The 17,104-nt window shown below is 43.3% G+C and overlaps 1 protein-coding gene across 1 annotated transcript in view; it reads right to left on the reverse strand.

The window, feature by feature from the left end:
* The window catches only part of NLGN4X (neuroligin 4 X-linked), a 183,830-nt gene that overhangs the window by 11,860 nt on the left and 154,866 nt on the right, over window positions 1-17,104 (reverse strand). The window contains exon 4 of the mRNA XM_066599914.1: window positions 7,883-8,672. Coding sequence (XP_066456011.1) covers window positions 7,883-8,672 — 790 coding nt within the window. The remainder of the gene's footprint in view (window positions 1-7,882; window positions 8,673-17,104) is intronic.

Here is a 17,104-nt window from a genome sequence, read left to right on the forward strand (position 1 = left end):
ATACTCGCTAAGGGCAATTGCTCGAGCGAGCATTGCCCTTAGCGAGTACCTGCCTGCCCGAGAGAAAAGGTTCGGGTGCCGGCGCGAGTGACAGGTGAGTTGCGGCAGTAAGCAGGGGGAGGGGGGGGGGAGGAAGAGAGAGATCTCCCCTCCGTTCCTGCCCGCTCTCCCCGGCAGCTCCCTGCCCGCTGCCGGCGGCCGAACCTTTTCGCTCGAGCGGGCAGGTACTCGCTAAGGGCAATGCTCGCTTGAGCAATTGCCCTTAGCGAGTATGCTCGCTCATCACTATTTACAGGTTTTAATTTTCAAGTGTTTAAGTTTAAAGCACATTATTAAAGTGTCTGTGTCATGAAAAAAAGTCCTTTTTAAATGCAAGGTTGCTGTGAGATCAGTGTGTAGCTTATCAGCTGTAACTAGCAGGAAAAGTTGCAGGCTGACATTCATTTTCCCTTCAGCGGACAATGAAATGGGGAATGACGTATCATATGACTGCCAATCAAATGAATGGCTGACTATAAAATATGTGATTAGACAGGGTCTGTCAGAGCAAGAACAATTTTTTAAGTGTCTATCCCCTCTGGCTAAGAGATGGAAGTCCTAAACACGATGTCCATACAATATTCCCTTAAAAGAAAACGAATGCAAAATTTTACAAAAAAGATTACTCTAATAATCTTTTCTGTATATGAATCAGGGAGAAAGTCGAACTTTTTTGATAATGTATATTGGTTTTGTATTCTTGCGGTTTCCTATTTTATAGTAAAGTGATCACAATGTTGTATTATATACTCAGAATTGATTGGATTTTTAGTATTATTATTCAGCCCATCACAAAATAATTTCAAAATGCAGCAGTCTGTACTCTGTATTACACAAAGAGCTACGTCTTGAGTTTTTAAATCAGACCTCAGTTGAAAAAAATTAATGTCCTCAAAGGTAACATTGAGCGTATCTATATTTTTAATTCAATGCAAAAAGTACAAGGTTAAAGCACTATGTGGGTTGAAATGCTAAAATGTTCTGCTGAAAAAAAAAGATGCAGTATGAAGGTTAGTATACAGTCACAGTTTGTATTCATCCTGCTGGTATTTAGCCATAAAATGTCAGCATTAAAGTTCCCTTTCTTTTTATTGATCCTGTATACTTTTATATTAATTATGCTTATATAGCCTAGAGCTGTCATTTTGCTAATACTAATACCGTACTTCAACAATAAATGCAAATAATTGGCTTTAGAGCACACAGTGTTAAAGATCTGTAATTACAGCATGCAAAGGCATTATCCTTTAAACGACTTTGAGACCATGCACCAATTTCTTTGCTGCTGCAAAAAGCTCAATATATTTTCAAAAATAATATGCATACCAAATGTAATGCAAAAACATAAATTTTACTTTTTAATACTGAGAATGTAAAAATAATGGGCATATGGTAACCATTTAAAGACTGCCTACCTAAGTTAATTGCAGGCAGTCCGCATCTTTAAACTCATACAGATTTAGACTGCCTAGCCAGGGCACTAAGAAGTCAATTGCCAGGTGCAACATGCTCAATAAGGAAGACAGAAAAAGTTCAATGAGGGCTCTGTGAATGTGTCCTGGTGGTCATTTTAATGATCATAAGATCCCAAATAGGCTGGTACCATGAGATTGCCACTGAGGCCTCGGTCACACGGGCGTTTTTTTCCCACGATTTGCGGATCGCATGACGGATGCGCATCCGCAAATAGCGTGACCGGGGCCGAAAAATCGCCCGAAAAAACTGCTCCTAGCCGCGTTTCAATAGAAACGGGTCGGAGCTGTCATTCATCTGAGAGCTGCCCTTGATTGGTCCCTGCGCTGAGCCAATCAGAGGCAGCACTCACTCACCCATTCATGAATTCATGAATGGGTGAGTGAGAGCTGCCTCTGATTGGTCAGAGCTGTGACCAAACAGAGGCAGCTCATTCAGCAGGCGGGGATTTTAAAGCCCCGGCTGCTGCATACTACTCACAGCAGCTCAGCAGAACTGCCGGCTGCGGCTGAAGTCCATCTGCCGGGACTAGGTGAGTATATATATTTTTTTCTTTTTACACATTTCTGGATGAATTTCAGGGAAGGGCTTATATTTTTAAGCCCTTCCCGAAAATTCATAGTGCGATTGCCGGCAGCCCATTGCTTTCAATGGAGCCGGCTGTATTGTCGGCTCCATTGAATTCAATGGGCAAACATCATTCTTCTCAACAGCTGTGGCAGAGGAGAATGATTTGTCTACTATATGTTCTCAATGGGGTCGGCGCTGCTGCCGCCAGCCCCATTGAGCACATATAGAGAAGAGAACAGGAATCACAAATCGCAGATAGGTGCGATCTGCGATTTCTGTTCTATAATTTATCGGACGAGCGCATAAAAAGCGCTCATATGTCCGACACCATTGCAAAGCAATGGTTCTATAAGATCGCAGATCGCATGTGCAGGCGCAGGTCACATGGAAAATCGCCCGTGTGACCGAGGCCTTAGTCTAACTAGGCCAATACGCCCCTAAAAGTAAAAATTGTACCTGTAACAGGGTTAAATTCCTCTGTAACTTAGGATGTTGTAATAGCCCCAATTATTGTGGGGAAAAAAAGGAAAAAACATAAATAATGTAATAATAAAAAATCATTTAAAAATATTGCTCCACCCCTTAGGTAAACATTGGTCCAACACTAACATCAATTCAATAACTTTAAAGGTTATAACCTTTTTGCACCTTCGAGCCCCATAGGGTCTCAAATATAATGGAGTCCAGGGAGCAGTTTTAATACTCACCATGTCCTTGTTCCAGTGCTGTGTCCTCAATAAATCAGTGTGCAGACACAGCATGATTATTTTAGGGTTGCTATGCATGTACACATAGCCTTCTGGAAATAGTCACATTGTGTGCACATGATACTTTCTCATGGGCACAGTACTCGAACAAGGGTCTTGGTGAATAGGAAAAGCAGCTCCCCGAATTCCTTATTCCCTCACTTTTGATCCCAATAACATACTTTATGAGGCTCAAAGTGTATAAAAATAACAATAAAAGACAACCGTGTCGACAAAAAATTAAGTTAAAATACAATAAGTATTTTGATAATTCAGAAAATAAGCAAATTAAAATGCAATTACTAAAAAATTACTACACTGTTTATAGTCCTATACCCTAAATGCTCTAGATTTTCAGGAGTGTATAAAGCAGGAGTCATAACATGATTCCATGCTGTGAAATCTACAGCCATTTTGAAATTTTATCAAAAAACATTGATGAAATGTATCGAATTCTATAGCAACCAGTACCAGTAGTGCTTTGACTTTCAAACTAACCATAGAAGTTGTAAGGTGATTGGCCATTTTGGTTAATATCACTGTTTTTATTTGCAGCATTTGCCTTTTATTTTTAGAAATTCTCACTAGTTGAAGCACATTGCACTATCCATAGTATTTCATATAAAAGTCCTTTCATTTTGCTGTTATATGCTACAAGAAAAATGGTGGGTAAACTAAGAAACAGGATTTATTCATTAGTACTGGTGTATATTATATAACTTGCATATTTATACACTTTTAGTAAATTACAAAAAGTGTTCTCTATTTTACCGGTAAGATTAGAAAAAAAAATAATGCAGACATCTAGATTACTGCAGAAGAAAGGCCGCCTGCAGACGAGCGGGTCGGATCCGGTGGCGAGAATTCTCGCCGCGGGACCCGACCCGAGAGCCTGCAGTGACGAGCGTGTACTCACCCGCGCCTGGCGGCCCCGGCTCTTTCATGTGCCGGCTGCCGCGCAGCCGGCGCATGCGCAGACCGGAGCCGGCGGCCGGGTGAGTGCGAGCCCCGCACAAAAATAGGACATGCCGCGGTTTGTTTGCCGCGCGAGATTTCGTACGGCCAAACCGCGGCCGTCTGCATAGGAGTGCGTATTGTAATGCACTCCTATGCAGACTTTCAGTGGCGGAAATCCCGCGGGAAATACCGCCGCGGGATTTCCGCCCGTCTGCAGGCGGCCTAAGTAAATTACCTCTAAAACTCACATATTCTTCCAATGCATGGAGTATATCATTGAGATTTAATATATGAGTGTTGGATTTACTTTGAAATATGTATATTTGTAGATCATCACTGCCAAAGTGCGTTGTCTATATGTTAAATCACATGTAAACCATACAAACTGTAGTATTATAAACTAGTCTGTAAAAGTAAAGGACCTATACATTATTGTTATTTAGTATCTTTTTCTACCAAATGAGCTTAAAGGTTTAAATCACTGTAAGATTAACTATTAAAAGTTATTTTCACGCAACATATCTAAAATAAGAGAATTGGTATTTAGCTTATTTAGGAGAACATGATCTAAAGATGAAATGCAACCCACATTTCAATTCTAAGGAAATATAGTGGGTAAAACTGCCATCTAGTGTTTCCTTCAACTATTATTCCACAACAGTAGATTATTATTATTATTAATAATAGTAGTAGCATGAGTAAGATTATTATCGTCATTTTGCAAATCTTTAACAATTCTATTTTTTGTTGATTTTTCTATATGCAAATCACTCAGTTACAAATCGAAAACAGCGTGATTTAATTTCATCATCTCTATAGGACAATTACTCTTTTAAAATTTTCAATGGGTTCTCTGAAATAGAAATGACTCTAAATTGTTGTGCATCTGAGGAATTTTTTTCTACCACTTCTACAGTATTTATTGTTAGAATTTTAGAACTTGGATTAAAAAGTGACTGCATGTCCTATTTGCTTTTCTAACTATTAACACATCATGCTAAAAAAACTTTCAAGTTTTGTCTATACATTAAAATGCATTATAAATACAAACATGTCCTCAGCTTCACTTTGGTTCTAAATAACTAAAATGCTATAACAAAAAGTAATTACAATATGATGTCTAAAGCTTTATCTCTTGTCAGAAGTTACATTCCTTACAGTTTTATTTGATGCTGTTATACTATGACACACATCTGTTTTATTAAGTTAGCACAAATTTAAAGGGGTTGTCCCACTAAAAACAAGTTATGTAATTGATAACTTGATGCGAGGCCAACTACCAGGATCCCCAGCAATCCAAAGAACTGGGGTCTGCCATAATGAAGGCAGTGACAGTCACACATACACACCGGCAATCCATTCATCTCAGTCTGACTGCTAGAGCTAAGTACTTGAATTCCATTGAAATGAACAGATTGGTTCTGAGATGGTTGTGAGACTGCCACTGCCTTAATTGCGCAATGATCCAATCCCCAGTTTATGGGAATCCCAATAATCAACACTGCAACAATCTGAAAGATATCTCATATCCTGTCAATAGGACATAAGTTGTGTTTGTGCGATAATCCCTTTAAGGCCTTAGTCAGACGGGCGATTTTTCACGCGATTTGCGCATGCGCATGCGTCCGGCGATTTTTTAAAACCATTGCTTTGCAATGGTATCGGACACATGAGCGCTTTTTATGCGCTCGTCCGATAAATTATAGAACAGAAATCGCAGATCGCACCTATCTGCGATCTGCGATTCCTGTTCTCTTCTCTATATGCCCTCAATGGGGCAGGCGGCAGCAGCGCCGACCCCATTGAGAACATATAGAAGACAAATCATTCTTCTCTGCCACAGCTGTAACAGCTGTGGCAGAGAAGAACGATGTTTGCCCATTGAATTCAATGGAGCCGGCAATACAGCCGGCTCCATTGAAAGCAATGGGCTGCCGGACAGCGCTGGATGAATTGTCGGGAAGGGCTTAAATATATAAGCCCTTCCCTGCAATTCATTCAGGAATGTGTTAAAATAAAAAATATATATATACTCACCTGCTCCCGGCAGCCGGAGTACAGCGTGGCCGGCCTGCAGTGGGTGTGAAGGGGGTGTGACTCAAAGCTGCCCCTGATTGGCTCAGCCTGAGCCAATCAGAGGCAGGTCTGACTCACACCCATTCATGAATTCATGAATGGGTGTGAGTCAGACCTGCCTCTGATTGGCTCAGCGCTGAGCCAATCAGGGGGCAGGTCTGACTCACACTCCCTTCACACCCACTGCAGGCCGGCTGCACGGAACTCCGGCTGCCGGGAGCAGGTGAGTATATATATTTTTTTTATTTTAACACTTTTCTGGATGAATTGCAGGGAAGGGCTTATATATTTAAGCCCTTCCCGACAATTCATCCCACACTCGCCCGCAGCGCATTGCTTTCAATGGAGTCGGCTGTATTGCCGGCTCCGTTGAATGCAATGCGCTGGACAGCTCCGGCCCGTTTCTAATGAAATGCGGCTAGGAGCAGATTTTCGGGCACCGGTCACGCGATTTGCGGATGCGCATCCGTTATGCGATCCGCAAATCGCGCGAAAAAACGCCCGTCTGACTAAGGCCTAAGACTGAATTCAAGCTGCTGATTTAGATATCCACAGACTCTTAAATATAAGCCCTACCTCAAAAAGAAGCGATGTCTGAGGCTCCGCTGCATCTTCTCTCCGGGTCCCCGACACTGTTTTTCATTATTTTCTGTCCGGGGCTTAAAAAATCTCTGCCTCCTGGAAGTGCTGCCTCTGATTGGCTGAGCGCTTTGACCAATCACAGTGAGAATGGACCTGGGTAGAAGACGTGCCAAAGCTGGACACTGCTTCCAGAGGATGTATTATTTATATTATTTTTTTCCAGCATATAGGGCTTATTGAAAGGCTCTGACAGTAGGATTTCCTACAGTCACAGTAGGATTTGCTACTGTCAAAGTTGCATAGATTCAAATGAAAACCGTGTTTTTGTGCGAATTGCAAAACGCTGTTTTATATTTTGCAGGTACGAATTTTATTCGCTTGTAAAAAACGGACATGTGACCACTTTCATTGGAAAGCATTGGTTCTAATAGAGCTGTATACCAAGCAATACCTACAGTGTATTGCTTGGTACAAAGTACCAAGCAATACACTGGAGGTATACACCAGGAAAAGCTACTAATATATACCTCATTTTTTTAAATGCTGCAGATGGATGTCAAATGTTTCATAAAGCTAGTTTCTAAGAATTTTTTTTGCGTAGAAAACTGTTTTATATAGAACTCGAGTTACATACATTTATATACTAATAAATAATTAAAATGATTTGTTATCCACATGATATGGGTGCACATAACCGACTTTTTAGAACATGAAACTCTCCATATAAGTTTTATACTCCATACGGATTTTATAGAGCTCCACAAAAGCAGAATAAACCCCTATGCAATCAGCATGGTGTAATTGTATTGTGTAAATCTATGGCTATGGAAATTTACCAACCAGTAAAATTATTTGGCTCATGACCAGTCAGAGTTATGTCATACACTGTAGTCACATGAGAAGAGTGCACTTAATGGAGCTTCCTAATATCTTACTCATTGATGTAGATGCAGGATAACAGAATTTTACCTTGTAAGTGTATATTCACACATGGCAGAGTTGTTGCTGATAATTCTGCAACTATCCCATACGTATGAATGGGAATTATAAAAATCCATGTGTTTTCAGTTGAAGCAATACCATTAATATGAATGTAGCTGATTTTCTAAGATAGAAAAATCTGTGACAAATTATCCTTATGGAGAAACAGAGAATTTGGAACTCTGTATGAGAAAAACAGAGTTCTGACCCCTCTATAAAGAATTTTGGAACAGTTTGTATAAATACAATTACATTGCAGGTATCTTTTCCTGATCTATCCTTGCACCATCCTAAACTAGCAAATGAGCAGCTAATCATGGTTGTTATAAATTCAATGACAGACAGAATAATCAGAGGCATTTTGTGGTTTCTCAATATCCTGTCTTTGCCCTATCTATCTATCAAACAGAAATATTAGTCGAACATGATTAAAATTGCAGAAAGATTTTTAAACATACCCAGTTTTGGCGAAGTTAGTCCAGTATGTCATAACCACTGCACTGAGCATAACATCATTTTTTGAGAAGTTGCAGTTAAAGAGTTCTGTAGGACCAATCATGGGAATGCCAAAAACATATGGGACTTCATCACCATGAGCAGAATCAGCCCAAGATGGTTTCATTTCACTTTGGCAATGATGGTAAAATGCATAGAAATAAGTTGGAGATCCATATCGAGCATGTAAATCAGCAGTGGCAACAGCAGGCGCCACCCATTGGTGATCTGTAAAAAGTGCAACCAATGTCTTTCTTCGCGTTTCTGGATTTTCTTTATCAGCCCAATCTGTATACATGAACTTAATAGTTTCCCGAAGTGTGTCTTTCCCTTCTGGGTAACCATACAAATTGTCTACGAAGTTGGAGACTGAAAAGTCAAAGTCGCTTAAGGAGACACCATCTTCATTATCCACTATACCATCCACAAATTTTAAGCCTTCTCCTTGATTAACTCCAAGCATAATATCATAGTTAAGAAACTCCCCTTGTTCCATGAGTATCTGAGGGTCATCTGGAATGACATCACCATCAATGACTGGTCCAAAGGCAATGTGGTATGTAGCTGGTGTGATGGACTGTTGAATGAGTTCTTTGTACTCCTTCTCCCGAAGACAATCAACCAAGTCAATAGTATCCAGCATATCACAACCCACTTTATCTGCCAATAACCTAGTATACTTGGCAGGCTGGTAGTTCACTGCCCAGCTGGAGAGAGCTGTTCCACTTTGTATGATTGCTTTTTGGAACAAACCTGCAGGTGCAAAATTTGTAAATGCAAATGAAAAACTTAAAAATCATAAAACAATGCAGCTTTTATGAAGCAAATAGTATGTGCACTGTATCTGCAATTGCTAAATCAGAGTTCTCAGAACAATAATACTTAACATGAGGCACATGATTTCTTATCTAACAGAATTTACTGTTATTTAAAACATAGCAAAGTCTGAGCTGTAAATAGTTTTAGTCTTGCTAGATAAGCATTTTACCTATTTAATTACCAGTTATAATGCACACTATGACAAGAATTACAAGGAAAATACACATTTGAAAAGATATACCAAAATCTATTAAACTAATATGAATGCACAACTTTAATAAAGATCAACAAGGTAAGTAGCCTCAGTAATATTCTATGCAATACTTGCTTTTTGTCACATGTTGTAGTCAATACCGTGGTTTTCAGTAGTGTAAGGGTGAATGCCCATGCACAGATTTTACCGCGTTTCCTGCTGCGAAATCTAGACGAAAAGTCCGCAGTTATTAGGTTCTACTGAACCTAATAGCTTTCTGCTTGCCAATGCTCTCATGCGGAATTCAGATTACCCCTGCGGGGAAAAAAATGTTCCATTTCACCCTAGATTTCCACAGCGGGAGGCCTCCATTAATATAGCATTAATGAAGACAATGGAAATCCACGTGGAATTCCGCTATCACTGGCAGCCATTTTTTTATTTACATTGCTGTACTCCCGCAGTGTAAATCCACTGCTGTATCTCGCGATGCTCGTGGGCATGAGCCGTAAGACATGAATACTTGAGTTCTATTATTAAGAATACTTTGTATATGTTTAGCTGTTGGTAAATTAAAATGATAACACATTTATATATAATGTTGCTGGTATATTCTTGTTGGGAGCAGTGGTTGAGGGAGGAGATCAGAAAGCAGTCATGACCCGTCTTGCAGTTATATGTGAAGAAATGCTTACGCCTAGGTCACCAGTGATATTATAGCATCTTATGTTGACAATATTTCGATAGTGTGCATATATTAGCACTATGCAGTGTCATCTCTATCAAGCATATATTATGCTTTGATAAACAGAACCACCATAAATTGCTATTCGTTCAACATAAAATTGATTGTCATTCAATAGCTGAGAGCTGCCCCTGATTGGTCCTTGCGCTGAGCCAATCAGAGGCAGCACTCACTCACCCATTCATGAATTCATGAATGGGTGAGTGAGAACTGCCTCTGATTGGTGAGGGCTGTGACCAATCAGAGGCAGCCCATTCAGCAGGAGGGGATTTTAAATCCCCGGGTGCTGAATATTACCCAGAGCAGTTCAGGAGAACTGCCGGATGGCCACGGCTGAACTCCGGCTGCACGGACAAGGTGAGTATATATATATATTTTTTTTTTTTTGCACATTTTTGGATGATTTTCAGGGAAGGGCTTATATTTTTAAGCCCTTCCCAAAAGTTCATCCTGCACTCACCGCCAGCCCATTGCTTTCAATGGAGCCGGCTGTAGTGCCGGCTCCATTGAATTGCAATGGGTTGGACAGCGCTCCTTTGATCGGGGCCTTTTCCCCGAAAACGCTGCTAGCAGCAGATTTTTCGGGCGATTTTTCGGCCCCCGGTAATGCGATTTGCGGATGCGCATCCGTCATGCGGTCCGCAAATCACGGCAAAAAACGCCCGTCTGACCGAGGCCTTAAAGCTATTTTTTTCAATTGGGAAAATATGAATCAGTATTTGCCCTGTAGAAAATAAAATAAATGCAGGCAAAAGCAGGTCAAATATTGATGACATACGTTAGTGATGTCACTTGTAACACCTTCGTAATGCAGATTTGTATTACAGACGTGTTACGATATGTTCTTCTGAAATTGGCCTTGTAGGGAATCAATATTTTGCTGCAAAGGGACCATGCACACATACTCAGGGTCTCTAAACTAATTTCACAAGGGGTGAGAGCTATTGAAACTTGAAAAATATTTTTTTAATTTATACACCTAAACCAAGTATAGATACACTAAAAACATAAGAATTGTGAAATAATTCTACCATGCCTCAGAGGACACCTGGAGGGGGGAATATTTTCCAGCACTATAAAATAATACAATAGATGAATGTAATAAAAAGTAACCCTTGTGAATTTGGCTTAAGATTATGATACTGCCAGTTTAATTCTACTGCCATTGTTATTTAAGTTTCTTTCCAAGATATTTTCTTCATATTACATATCAAGACACCAACAGAAATCATCACATGACAGTGCATAGATTAGGAAATGTTGGCAAGGGGATAAGCACTGCAAAGTAGAAACATTAACATTTTTTGTGTAATGATTTTATTTGTAAATTGTTCCAACAACATTGTATACACGTAGATACAGTTGTAATGCTGTCATTTTGTCAGAGCCCTACTCTAGAGAATCTTTCGTATAATCCCAAACTGCTGTGCATGCACATTGAGAATCAAGCAGATTTAAAATCAATCACACAGCACCTGCTACTACTGTGCTGTGTGAGTTATTCTTATCAGACACAGGCAGCTGACATCATAAGTAAGACTGCATGATACACTCCAGGACTGCATTTCAAGTTTCACAACTGACAGTATAGTTAAAAAGTATGTCTACTACATAGAACCTAAGCAGAGGGACATTTCAAATAGACAATTATCTATAATTAATTATGTAGTCCTGAATTTTCATTTGTATAGTCAGCTAAAGTAGAAGGCTGCTGGTTGGTTAGGGGATTTGGGTTATGCAAAGATGGGAGACAGCTCGCAGAAGTCAAAGTTGAATTATCGCCCCATGGGAAAATACTACCAGAGGGCTTAGTCACACGGGCGCATCAACACCCTACACAGGCGTCGATGCGCTCGTGTGCCGGAGCCCTTACTGCAGGAAGAAGACGGCCGTACTTCAAGACGGACGACTCCCCGCAGCGCTGAAGAAAGAACACATGACCGGCAATGAAGCTGGTCACATGTTCCTTCCTCCGGCGCTGCAGAGAGACGTCCGTCCTGAAGTGTGGCCGTCTTCTACCTGCAGTAACACGGGCGCCGATGCGCCCATGTGACTAAGCCCTTAATCAGCTGATATGAAGAAAGACAACCGTAATATACCAACCAGTTATCAGCCATATGTATTCATTTAATTTCAATGTGAGTGGAATAGTGAGCTGAAACTAGAAAACCTGTTCTTTCTAGATATGAGGGTTTTTAATCTTTGCTGATGATTTGGCTTTTCTTAAGGTGAATGTTAACACCTAAAAATCATGACTTTTTGGAGGTAATTTAAAAGTTGGAGTTGAAAAATACAGCATAAGGCCTCGTTCAGACTAGCGTATGCGCTAATCCGCGCGCACATGCGCGCATTTGAACATGCACGCAAAAATGCGTGTGAACGAAGGTCCATGCTTTACATATGCATGTTAGCAAATGTGATGTTGGCTGCATGGAGCGCATGTAGATGCGCTTCATACCTTGAGCTGTATCAGCATCCCAGCCAATATACGCGGCGCCAGTATTTTAAGTATTGATAGTTGTGAGACACACGATTTTTCGCGCCCCAGCGAACTTTGGATTACTAAGTTTCTTCCTTTATATAACAGGCTGCACATCGTTTATTGGTGTTTACAACCAAACACATCCGGAACACAACATGGAGTGCTTTATGCAAAGGGAAAGACACAAAAGCATTTAGCTTTAGCATTAAAAAAAAAAAAAAATTTTACATTGCTGTTTATTGGGTCGTTCACATGACCGGACTCGTGTGCAGCGTGTCCCATAGGAGCCAATGTTAAGAGCAGCGCAGTACGGAGCAAACTGGTACGCATGTCCTTTACTCGTTGCTGCGCGCGTTCGCACACAGTAAAAACACGCCCATGTGAACACTTCATAGGAACTACATGGTTTTAAATAGGAGCGCAGTTTTGTGCGCGCGTATTTGCTCGTGAAAACACACTCGTCTAAGGCCTCATTCAGATTAGCGCATACGCTCGTCTGAACGAGGCCTAAGGCCTCGTGTCCACAGGGAAAATAAGAATTAAAATCCGCAGCGTTTTTCCCGCACGCGAATCCGCGCCTCATAGGAATGCATTGACCACCCGCGGGTAGATAAATACCCGCGGATGGTATTTAAAAGTGAATTAAAAAATTTCTGAAGCATAAAAAAAAATGGACATGCTCTATTTTAGTGCGGATCACGCATGCGGGAGCACACAGAGCACACAGCTCAATTGATCTCCCGCATGAAAAATAAAAGACAATTACAGTGCATCCGCAGCCCAAATCCGCGTTACAAATCCGCAGCGGATCTGATTTTCCCCGTGGACATGAGGCCTAAGGCCTCATGTCCACGGGGAAAATAATAATTAAAATCCGCAGCGGATCACCCGCGCGCGGATCCGCGCCCCATAGGAATGCATTGACCACCCGCGGGTAGCTAAATACCCGCGGATGGTCAATAAATGTGAATTAGAAAAATCATGGAGCATGAAAAAAAATGGACATGCTCCATTTAGGTGCGGATCACGCTCCGGATGGCCCCATTGATCTCTATGGGGTGCGGGAAATCCGCTGCGGGTGTTAAATGCCATTTATTTGGGTGCGTGAAATCTGCATGCGGATTACAAGTTTGGCTTCTTTTTCAGTGGCCTTGCATTTTTTTTCACGCGCAGATGCAAAAATGCCATCCGCGTGCATACACGCGTGAAAAAAAACGCATCCGCGTGTCATCCGCATGCAATAAAATACTATTTTAAGCTCATCCGCACTGCATCCGCGGCCCAAATCCGCGTTACAAATCCGGAGCGGATTTGATTTTCCCCGTGGACATGAGGCCTAAGGGTGGCTTCAGCCGGGGGCGTGTTTTTGTGCATGCATACGCGCGCACAAAAACACGTTTCTATTATAAGCAATGCATTCCCTATGGTTTTTTCACGTCCGTGTTTTTCAGGTGCGTGCCTGTAAAGATAGGACATGCGTGCACCTTAGGGAATGCATGCATTGTCTTCAACAGCTTTACACATAAATCCTTCCCTCAAAAACAAGAATTTTAGTGTAAAAAAAAAAATACTTACCTGTCCGCCGCTGCCATGTCCCTGCAGGGATCAAGAGCACATCTGCTGCATGCAGATGTTTCCTTCATCCCTGCAAGGAAAAAAAAATCCCTGCTGCACCTGCCCCATCTGTGACAGATGCAGCAAAGGAATTCTTCATCCTTGCGGGGAATAAAGAATTCCCTACCACACCTGTCACATATGACAGCTGCAGTAGGGGATCCAGCTGCCGGCATCCTGCAATTGTTTTTCAGGGAAGGGCTTTACATATAAGCCCTTCCCTGAAAAACAAGAAAAAAATGGTGATAAAAAAAAAAAATACTCATCTTTCTTCAGCTGCCCGGGCTCAGCCGCGTCCAGCCGAGTCTTCTCCCTGCACTGCTCTCAGTAGTATTCAGCAGGTGGGGATTTAAAATCCCCACCTGCTGAATGGGCTGCCTCTGATTGGCTGAGTGCGGGGACTAATCAAAGCAGTTCTCATTCAATAGCTGAGAGCTGCCTCTGATTGGCCACAGTGCTCAGCCAATCAGAGGCAGCCCATTCAGCAAGTGGGGGTTTCCAATCCCCACCTGCTGAATACTACTGAGAGCAGTGAAGGGAGAAGACTCGGCTGGACGCGGCTGAGCCCGGGCAGCTGAAGAAAGGTGAGTATTTTTTATTTTTTTTTATTTTAATCACCATTTTTTCTTGTTTTTCAGGGAACGCCTTATATTTAAAGCCCTTCCCTGAAAAAAATTACAGGATGGCGGCAGCTGGATCCCCTACCACAGCCGTCATCTGTGACAGCTGTGGTAAGGAATTCTTTATGCAGGGATAAAGAATTCCTTTGCTGCATCTGTTACAGATGTGGTAGGTGCAGCAAGGAATTATTTTCCTATATTTTATACATTCGCATTTTTGAACAAATGTTACAAAATACCTAACTAGAGATGAGCGAGCGCCAAAATGCTCGGGTGCTCGTTACTCGAGACGAACTTTTCGCGATGCTCGAGGGTTCGTTTCGAGTAACGAACCCCATTGAAGTCAATGGGCGACCCGAGCATTTTTGTATATCGCCGATGCTCGGTAAGGTTTCCATTTGTGAAAATCTGGGCAATTCAAGAAAGTGATGGGAACGACACAGCAACGGATAGGGCAGGCGAGGGGCTACATGTTGGGCTGCATCTCAAGTTCCCAGGTCCCAACCAAGAGGGCAGGTGGAACCCATTAATCGCTTTGGTTAATGTGGCTTAATTGGTAACTAGGCCTGGAGGCAGCCCAGTTAAAATAAAAATTGGTTCAGATGAAAGTTTCAACGCTTTAATGAGCATTGAAACGTATAAAAATTGTTTACAAAAATTATATGACTGAGCCTTGTGGGCCTAAGAAAAATTCCCCATTCGGCGTGATTACGTGAGGTTTCAGGAGGAGGAGCAGGAAGAGGAGGATGAATAGAATACACAGATTGATGAAGCAAAAAGGTCCCCGTTTTTGATGGTGATAGAGAACGATTCTTCCATCCGCGGGTGCAGCCTACGTATTGCTTAGGTATCGCTGCTGTCCGTTGGTGGAGAAGAGAAGTCTGGGAAAATCCAGGCTTTGTTCATCTTGATGAGTGTAAGCCTGTCGGCACTGTCGGTTGACAGGCGGGTACGCTTATCCGTGATGATTCCCCCAGCCGCACTAAACACCCTCTCTGACAAGACGCTAGCTGCAGGACAAGCAAGCACCTCCAGGGCATACAGCGCGAGTTCAGGCCACGTGTCCAGCTTCGACACCCAGTAGTTGTAGGGGGCAGAGGCGTCAGGGAGGACGGTCGTGCGATTGGCTACGTACTCCCTCACCATCCGTTTACAGTGCTCCTGCCAACTCAGCCTTGACTGTGGAGCGGTGACACAGTCTTGCTGGGGAGCCATAAAGCTGGCAAAGGCCTTGGAGAATGTTCCCCTGCCTGCGCTGTACATGCTGCCTGATCTCTGCACCTCCCCTGCTACCTGGCCCTCGGAACTGCACCTTCTGCCACTAGCGCTGTCGGGTGGGAATGTTACCATCAGTTTGTCCGCCAGGGTCCTATGGTATAGCATCACTCTCGAACCCCTTTCCTCTTCGGGTATGAGAGTGGAAAGGTTCTCCTTATACCGTAGGTCGAGCAGTGTGTACACCCAGTAATCCGTAGTGGCCAGAATGCGTGTAACGTGAGGGTCTCGAGAAAGGCATCCTAACATGAAGTCAGCCATGTGTGCCAGGGTACCTGTACGCAACACATGGCTGTCCTCACTAGGAAGATCACTTTCAGGATCCTCCTCCTCCTCCTCCTCCTCTGGCCATACACGCTGAAAGGATGACAGGCAAGCAGCATGGGTACCCTCAGCAGTGGGCCAAGCTGTCTCTTCCCCCTCCTCCTCATGCTCCTCCCCCTCCTCCTCAACGCGCTGAGATATAGACATGAGGGTGCTCTGACTATCCAGCGACATACTGTCTTCCCCTGCTTCCGTTTCCAAGCGCAAAGCATCTGCCTTTATGGTTTGCAGGGAACTTCTCAAGAGGCATAGCAGAGGAATGGTGACGCTAATGATTGCAGCATCCCCGCTCACCATCTGGGTAGACTGCTCAAAGTTTCCAAGGACCTGGCAGATGGCTGCCAACCAGGCCCACTCTTCTGTAAAGAATTGAGGAGGCTGACTCCCACTACGCCGCCCATGTTGGAGTTGGTATTTCACTATAGCTCTACGCTGCTCATAGAGTCTGGCCAACATGTGGAGCGTAGAGTTCCACCGTGTGGGCACGTCGCACAGCAGTCGGTGCACTGTCAGATTAAACCGATGTTGCAGGGTGCGCAGGGTGGCAGCGTCCGTCTTGGACTTGCGGAAATGTGCGCTGACCCGGCGCACCTTTCCGAGAAGGTATGACAAGTGTGGGTAGCTTTTCAGAAGGCGCTGAACCACCAAATTAAACACATGGGCCAGGCATGGCACGTGCGTGAGGCTGCCGAGCTGCAGAGCCGCCACCAGGTTACGGCTGTTGTCACACACGACCATGCCCGGTTGGAGGCTCAGCGGCGAAAGCCAGCGGTCGGTCTGCTCTGTCAGACCCTGCAGCAGTTCGTGGGCCGTGTGCCTCTTCTCTCCTAAGCTGAGTAGTTTCAGCACGGCCTGCTGACGCTTACCCACCGCTGTGCTGCCACGCCGCGCGACACCGACTGCTGGCGACTTGCTGCTGCTGCTGAGACATCTTAATTGCGAGACAGAGGTTGCGTTGGAGGAGGAGGAGGGTGGTTTAGTGGAGGAAGCATACACCGCCGCAGATACCAGCACCGAGCTGGGGCCCGCAATTCTGGGGGTGGGTAGGACGTGAGCGGTCCCAGGCTCTAACTCTGTCCCAGCCTCCACTAAATTCACCCAATTTGCCGTCAG

The sequence above is a fragment of the Eleutherodactylus coqui genome, chromosome 4 (assembly GCF_035609145.1).
Source record: "Eleutherodactylus coqui strain aEleCoq1 chromosome 4, aEleCoq1.hap1, whole genome shotgun sequence".
NCBI lineage: Eukaryota > Metazoa > Chordata > Amphibia > Anura > Eleutherodactylidae > Eleutherodactylus > Eleutherodactylus coqui.